The 8,357-nt window shown below is 34.3% G+C and overlaps 1 protein-coding gene across 1 annotated transcript; it reads left to right on the top strand.

The window, feature by feature from the left end:
- Positions 1 to 2,203: 2,203 nt before the first annotated feature.
- Positions 2,204 to 5,071, top strand: LOC146537034 (uncharacterized). Its single transcript, XM_085189580.1, has 3 exons — positions 2,204 to 2,333; positions 3,131 to 3,376; positions 4,643 to 5,071. Exons 1-3 carry the CDS (start codon positions 2,220 to 2,222, stop codon positions 4,823 to 4,825), a joined length of 543 nt encoding a protein of 180 aa, XP_085045706.1. The 5' UTR covers positions 2,204 to 2,219; the 3' UTR covers positions 4,826 to 5,071.
- The last annotated feature ends 3,286 nt before the right edge of the window (positions 5,072 to 8,357 follow it).

The raw sequence follows: 8,357 nt of genomic DNA, 5'->3' as shown, positions 1-8,357 counted from the left end.
GAACCTTCACCCCCAATTTTTTTTGTCAACCTACACCTACGTTAAGAGTTCCCTTGAGCCATGACTGGTCTCGATATTTCTACATAATATTTATAAAAATCAAATCCCAACCATCAATGAAACTGACAACTGTATCATGCTTATATTATACTTAGATATATAAAAATTACTAAACCCGTTAAGAAATCATTCTAAATGGATACACTACGGCCCTTTACCGTACGTACTTACTACTTAGATCCAGTACAATCCGTCACAGGCCCGCCTCGATCTGTCGATCAATATTAATTCCTAATATGGTGAAAGTGAATCTGGCGGCACTGTGTGTGGTGTCATGTTATTTAATAGCTTTCTTTGTAAAATTATGTATTAAAGTTATATCTGATATTAGTTTAGCTTTTCATAAAAATATCTTTCCTTTTTAAGGTGCTAATTCACGCTGTACGAGTATCCTAGACACTAAGGCAGGCACAAGGAATCTGGTGTTAGGACACTCCGTGCCCATTAAAACATTTCCCTTCTAAATTTCTCCACTTAATTTTTTGTACTTTTTTTTTCAACATCACACTGTATCCCGCATACAGCAGGACAGGCAGAGGGAACCTAGGAACCTATCCTACCTACCAATAAAAAATATTATACCAAAACCATTTTTATTAAGCATTAACAATTCAAGACATACATTCATGAGATATATTTATGTATCACACATACAAACACTATGGACCATCCATCATCAGTTCCCGATACGGGGAAAGTGTAAACTTTATAGCTACATTTACTTTACTCGTAATTTAACCGTAATGGTTAACTGATATTGTAGACCGCGTGACGCAGTGGCGGCGGCCATACGTAAAGTTCTGGGTTCATATTCTATTAAAATTAGTCCTAAACTGTATAGGAATCCTGATGACGTTGTCGTGATGAATACCAAGGTGTAGATTCGATTCCCATTTAGGGGAATTTGCTTCATAGTGTTTCCTGCACTGCATATGATAGATTTGGCAGAAGAAACCCTAGAACTTGGTGTTAAGATACTTCGTTTCCATTATGGTACTTCCATTAACTTCTTTCTGTCGAATTCTGGAGGTATTGCATATTTATTGGTGGAATTCAACGCCGCGTTTTGCCTCGTTACCAGAGCGAAGAAATAAAAATAGTTAATATTTAAATTCCTCGGGAATAGAACCCATTACCGTTGCTTTTACAGTTGCACGCTTGGGCACCTGCGCTGGGCCACGACGGACCTCATGATGAAGTGAATGATTATATTTACTTATATTATTTACATTTTCCCGCTCTGGTTAATAAAGACATATTGAGTATTGGAACTCAACGTCAAGTTTCAATACTCAATATGTCTCAAAAATTTGGTAGTGCCTGGAGAACGGAGTATGACTTTCTAGGTATCGCTGTTATACAGCTTCTTCATAAATGTTACATGTGGTTGTTCATATTATTATTTTTTCCTTAAATTGAGTTTCACTTTTCAAATGCCATACCTTTAAAGATTTTTTTTTCAATACATATCACCGTACCTATATGTTTACCTATTATTTTTATCATACAACCAAATAAGATGGTGTAGGGGCACAAGTGTGCTACTTAAATCAAGACGTTTATAGGTTCGATTCTGACTGGGAGGAATGAAACATTTTCCTTTCTCTAGTAACAACGGAAAGCCCGCTATGGAATTCCGCCACTCAACACGCAATGCCTCAAGACCTGGGTTGAAAGTGTGGAACGGAAGTCTTAATGTGAGACAGAGTGTCTCAATACTAGGTTCTCAGGGTCCTCTCCCTATCCTGCTATGTATGGAATAACGCGAGAAGCTTAATCAATAATCGACAATGGGAATTCGAAAACTAATTAAAAAAAAACAATAGAATTTTGCAAAGTGTGCCAAATCTGAGACCGATATAAGAGCACTAAGAACCTAACATCTACACGACTTTCTACAAATGCATTACAAAAACAAAACTAACATATAAAATCAAAACAAAAAAATCCCTATTACGCCGTAACCATACTAACAAATAGTCACCATGGGCTAAAACGTATAAAAACTACAACTTTAAATAAAAACTATACATTACTCCATCAGAAAGAACTAATACTATAATTTATACTAAAACAACTGCAATGTATAACTTACAAGGTATTAGAAAGGCTGGGTTTATTTTGTTTAATACAACGTGGTAGGTAGAAGCTATCACTGAATGGAAAGGCATGCGGTACATTTCACCAAGTATAAAACGCTCGTGGGGATCTCGAGCTGCATCAGTCAAAGCAAGGAGCCAGCACAATCTAAATCTAACAACATGATTGCTTTCGTAAGTTTTTTTCAATTTTTTATTTATTATTTTGTTACGCAATTCGGATACTCGCTGTCGCGTTTTAGGATATTTTGAAGTAACAGATAAAAAATATTGTTTTATCTGACCTGATTTTGTTAATCTATTGAAATATAAATTTCATGTATTTTTTTTATTAAAATAAAAAATATAATAAAATAAAATTTAAAAGATATTAATTATTCATATTTACTCTAGATGTAGTGTTTTATTCGTTTCAATTTGAAATCTTTACAAATAATATTTTTTTCTCAATATAAAAAAAATATTTACTAAGAATAACTATTTCTTAACAAAAAAAAAGTATAATTAAAAACTAACAATGTCCAACATTCAACAACATCAGATAAAACGATTGGTTTAATATCTTTTTGTAATTTGCCGCCAGTGAAAGGGTATTCTCCTTTCACTTCCCAGTTCCTAAGAGTAGAATAATGGAGTGCATTCCTATTTAATGTTAGGTTAAATGTGCAAATCGTATTTACAATTATCTTGTGTAATACATCTCACGAATCTTTAAAGTTATATAATTTTAAATTAATCAAAAGTTTATTTATGTTCAACGCCAATGGCGTTTTTAATTCTTTAGAGAAGTTGTTAAATCTGTAAAGCATTTACCTGAAATTGAAATTGAATTAGTAACTATCAAGTTTTATATTTATTGTAAAAGAGTTATATAAATTTGTATATGAAGCAACATTCAATTTACGTAAAAAGTTAAACTTTTTAATGAATTACCCAAAAAAAAAGTTTTAATTAACCACTTTCAATTCCAGAGAACAACAGCCATCCTCCTCTTAATAGCTTACACCAGCGCCAGGCCTTCCGAGGAATGGGAGCCCGAAGGTCACTCCCACACGGAGCACACAAAGCCGTACCACGTCACCGTGGTGAAGAAGATAGGAGTGCCTGTTCCTCATCCGGTGGCTGTGTCGGTTCCTCAATACGTGAAGGTGCCCATCCCCCAGCCTTACCCAGTTCATGTGACAGTTGAACAACCGATCCATGTGCCTGTATACAAGGTGAGATATGCTCCATATAGTAGCAAAACATAGAGCGGCGTAGAGTTCGCCACTCAATTTTCAATGACTCTAAAACTGAACGTCGTGTCTTGACCCTAGGTTCCCTCTGCCTACTCTATTATTCATTTTTCATGGGAATTGTGAACAAAAGAAGAAATAATAGAGTATATTTAAAGTAAATGAAATCGATAATAAGGCATCTCTAGAAGACATTAACTTTATTATCTTTGTCCATACAAATACGAGTAGATCATAAAATTTACGATATTTTACAAATACCTTTGTTTTTTTACTACATTCGTATTTTATATTTGCTTCCTTTACACGGTTTATATAAATTCCTAAAACCATTCTCTTCATCATTACTCGTAAAATCATTTTGTATTCTTTTTATAGCTAGTCTTAAAATTAAATGTAAAGTCTATATCATTCCGAGGCCAAGGCGCAGGCGCGAGTGCGATTGTAGTTGCAACGTAGTGTGGGTTCAAAACTCATTCGAAAAAATGAAATATTGAACATTTTCATTTCTTCGCTCTAATAACGAGGCTAAAGTACCACAGTCAATGTCTCCAGAATTCGACGAAAATTGGGAAATGGAAATGGTATAATGGGACCGGAGTTTTTTAACATAGCCAGGTCCCCTATGCTATGCTGCTAAATACGAGATATAGAGATAAGCTAAAAAAAACAAAATCACTATCAAAATCTTAAATTAGAAAACACCAACAAAAATATTAAAAAGCAACGAATTCGCAACACAAAAAAATAAAAAGAATCTTCAAAGTTTCTCTATGTACGACATTTTCTCTAATCGTGAGATCTATTATATGACGGCTATTGTTGTTTTTGTCGTGGACTATTGACGAGTAACATTGACAGTTATCTGTTATTATGTAAGGCTGAAAGTAAGAGCGGGCAGCGGACCGTGGACTTTACAGATATTTAATAGATAATTGGGTTAGATTTGATGTTTTAGCCATGTTATGTTAGAATTTTGTGTTTTTTTTTATTATTAGCTTTACGCTGTATCCCGCTATTTAGCAGGGTAGGCCAAGGGAACACGGGAACCCAGTGTTAACATGCTCCGTTCTCTTTAAGACACTTCTGCACTTCACCTTTCGCGGAATTCTGAGATATACTTACAAAGGATTTTATAGCAGGATCTGTAAAAATACAGTAAAAATATTTTATAATAGTAAAAATATCTTATAATATTACTTCTATATTTTTATAAATATATTAATTTTCAAATCCTTTTTTCATTAGGTCGTTCCTCAAATTGTAGAAAAGCCAGTGCCCTACACCGTAGAGAAGCCAGTGCCCTATGAAGTCGAAAAACCCTACCCCGTAGAAGTCGAGAAGAAAGTTGAGGTGCCCATCCCTAAGCCTTACCCCGTCCACGTACCTGTATACAAACACATCTACCACCACAAAGGAGGAAAACACTAAGAATCTTCTCTAAACCGGTAAAAACTGGTTAAATGTTGCATTTAACCGGCTATAACCGGATATGGAGCCGGTAAAAACTGGTAAATACCAGTTATATAAGGCTCTGGTTCAACTGTAAATATTTTGTTATTCAATGTGATATTTATTGTGTGCAAATCTTCTCTGTTGTTTGTTGTTCGCATCGTTGTTGACTATTGTGTAATTGTTTTTTAGTTTATAATAATATATGACAATTTTATAAGATAAGGGTTTTTATTATTTCTTTTCTACATATCAATATATTTGCCATAATATATCTACAGCTGTCGTGGTCTAGCAGTATATCAATGGTCCTGGGTTCTATTCCCACTCTGAGAAACGTATTATTTTCATTTGCTCGCTCTAATAAAAAGATAAGGCGTTCTTAACATTAGGTTCCCCTTTTACCCCTGTTATATAGAATTCCGTAAAGAAATTATTTTATGCTTTTTAATAAGTTTAAAAATGAATTAACAAGCAGACAGCAAAGTAAATTGCATTAACTACTAAACGAACAAACTTATATCAATAATAATTGAAAATAGTTTTAAACGGTTAACTGCCCTTTAAAATAAAGTGACCTTTAAATACAATGAACTAATAAAGTAAAGTATTATGCATTTTGTTTACATAACGTCTGAACTTTATCTACTTAATAAATAATTTATCATTATAATTTTCTATCAAACTAATATTTTACTATTAAACGAGCACTGCATACGAATTGTACGCATTATCATTGTTAAGGACAGTCGCGGTGCAGCTAAACAAGCTTACGATTAAAACAGGTTGTGGATTCGATTCCCACTCGAGAAAATGACATATTTAATTTAACATTTTTAATTTCATCACTTTGGTAAAGAGGTAAAACACGACCTTGAGTTCCGCAAATTACCCCCAGAATTCAAGGCATTACGAGTGTCATATTACTATATCTCAGGTTCCCTCTGACTACCCTCCTGTGTGCGACAAGCAGTGTGAAATTAAAAAAAAGAATACGATAGCACTTTGCTAACATAACTATAAAAAAATATTACTATTATTTAATCGAATTGAGGCTGAGAAATTGAGGTCGCGGTACAGCGTATGTCTGTTAACGCAGTGGTTATAGGTTCAATTACCACTCTGGGGAATGAATTATAAAATATTTTTATTTTATCGTTCTGGTAACAAGACAATGCGCAGCATTGACTTCCGCAACTCAACACGTACTCTCTAAACTTCGGCAGAAACCTGGGAATGCACTATCTTCCCTCTTCCTTTCCTGCTATAAGCGTGATACACCGTGAAGCTAAGAAATGGAGGGATTATATTTAAGCTGGTGGTATTCAACCCGATACTCCACCGAGCCTACCCGCAATCGGATCGAGACTGATATCATTAGATAAGACCCGTCGGTACACTTTCACTGGCGGTCAAGGCTTCGGTCGACGACTTCGAGTTAAATGTTTATTTATACATGTATTTGTATAGATATATGCTTTGTGCCTTATAAATAAAGGTGTGTTTGTTTTCAATAATTTTGTTAAGTGTAGGTTCTATTCTTGCTTGTGATACTTTTTAAGGCTTAATTTTTTTTTGTTTCACGCAGAGTCCCGCACATAGCAGGGTCAGCAGTGGGATGGTAGTGTTAAGGCACTCCATTCCCGACTTTCCGCCGATGTCGTTCCACCAAATACTTAACGTCCTCTATACCTCATTAAAAATAATATATATATCAAACTTTTTTATGTCCCAAGATTAGATAAAGTAAAGAGATCTTACAATAATAATAAATACTTAAGAGGCTATCGCTTAGCTGTTGGATCAAGAACCGGATACAGAAGGCAGTATTACTGGAGACGGCACGTATTGTGCGGAGGTTCCTCTCTCTGGAGCCCTAGCCACCGATGGCTTGGACCCTTGTCCCGCCCTCGGAAGAGTGGTTTTTTATATTTTTAAATGTATCTTTTTTATAATAATTTATAATTAAAAATGTAAAATTGATTCACTAATTTAATAAAAGTATATTCTGAATACTTATACTCTTAAGCTCGGAGGCGATTCTGGAACTTAACGCTACGAGACTGCACCTTCATCCTCAGAATGGAACTTATTTCCAGAGTCTGTATTTCCTATGACCTACAAAAATAGAGTGGATAAGCATTTGCTAGGCAAGCTTGAAAGAAGAATAATATATTTAATTTCACTTGTTCGGTTCTCATTAAAAATCAAACGTTTCTTCAATATTTTTATTGTCAGAGCTATTTTATGTTATTTTCAAACTGCCATATGTAATTTTATTAAGGTTCCAAGAATTTTATACAAAATTTATTGATATGCAAACTAAAACCTTCCCACTTAACAATAAGCACTAAAATCATATATCACTTTATAAAATAATTACAGTAGGTACCTACATTTTATTAGTCCCAACCACTCGATCCTCTCAGAGGGGGTTAAATTAGAATTGCAATTTTATTTCATACTATATGCTTTTATACAACATATCTTCTCTTTTACTTAATACGTTTTAGATAGACTTTTTTATATTTTACTTACTATTGATCTATAGCCAGCTAAAGGCAAAACACGGCGTTGAATTCCGTCACTCGACAGATAATATCTCTAAATTGGGTGGAAACCAGAGTCTCTATGCGTAACTTTCTGTTTCCAGAATATGACATAGCTCTTCTGGTGTGATCACTGACCATCAGGTGACACATACGCTCGTTTGCCTTGTCTTTTACCATAAAGCTAACAAAAAAATGCAACACAAAATTTAAATCTATCGAGTTGTATTAATAAAAGATTTCACGATTTAACAAAATTAATAACTCCATCTTTTTTTTTAAGCTCACACAGTATCACGCATACAGCAGGGTAGGCAGAGAGAACCTACTGTTAAGACACTACGTTTCAATTTTTCCGCCGAAATTTCAAAGCTTTGCATGTTGAGTGGCGAAACGCTGCGCTCTGCCGTGAAAGAAAGAAAAAGAAATGAAAATAATTATAATTTCGCCGGGTGGGAATCGAACCCTCAACCGTCGCGTTTACAGGCACACGCTTGAGCTCCTGCACCACATCCTCAGCTTTATCAAAGTCAAGAATATTTAGTAAAGTATTTAAAATTTTACTTAATGCTTGCATACATATATTAATTATCAACATCCGCGCTCGCCATACATTAAAATTATATTAACATGTTTGACAGGTGATTAAAAATGATACTGATATTGTAATTAATTAAAATCATTTTTATTTATTTATTAGTAATGACGATGGTATATATTATATGGGATATATATTTACGTATATTGAAATTCGGCGTTGAGTTCCACCACTCCAGAATTCAACGGAAAGTGGAGAACGAAATCTCTACTCTCTCAATGAGAACTCTCTTATGTGATGCTAAAGATCACGTTATAGAAATGTCTGCTTTTAATTCTTTTCAACTAAAATTGAATTAGAATATAATAAAAAAAATAAAGACCTCGCTTTTCTCCATGTAGGCAGAAAGGGAGCCTAGTATTAA

This window comes from Heliconius melpomene, chromosome 8 (assembly GCF_056956725.1).
Source record: "Heliconius melpomene rosina isolate 202511_hmr_F chromosome 8, ASM5695672v1, whole genome shotgun sequence".
Lineage (NCBI taxonomy): Eukaryota > Metazoa > Arthropoda > Insecta > Lepidoptera > Nymphalidae > Heliconius > Heliconius melpomene.
Note: the sequence above shows the minus strand (reverse complement) of the source record. Positions and strands in the feature narration are given on the sequence as shown.

Excerpts from the sequence above, each read along its gene's own strand:
- LOC146537034 (XM_085189580.1), top strand. The coding sequence starts at position 2,220 with ATGGAAAGGCATGCGGTACATTTCACCAAGTATAAAACGCTCGTGGGG. Across the intron at positions 2,334-3,130 it reads CTAACAACATGATTGCTTTC|AGAACAACAGCCATCCTCCT; the intron begins GTAAGTTTTTTT and ends TTTCAATTCCAG. Across the intron at positions 3,377-4,642 it reads TCCATGTGCCTGTATACAAG|GTCGTTCCTCAAATTGTAGA; the intron begins GTGAGATATGCT and ends TTTTTTCATTAG.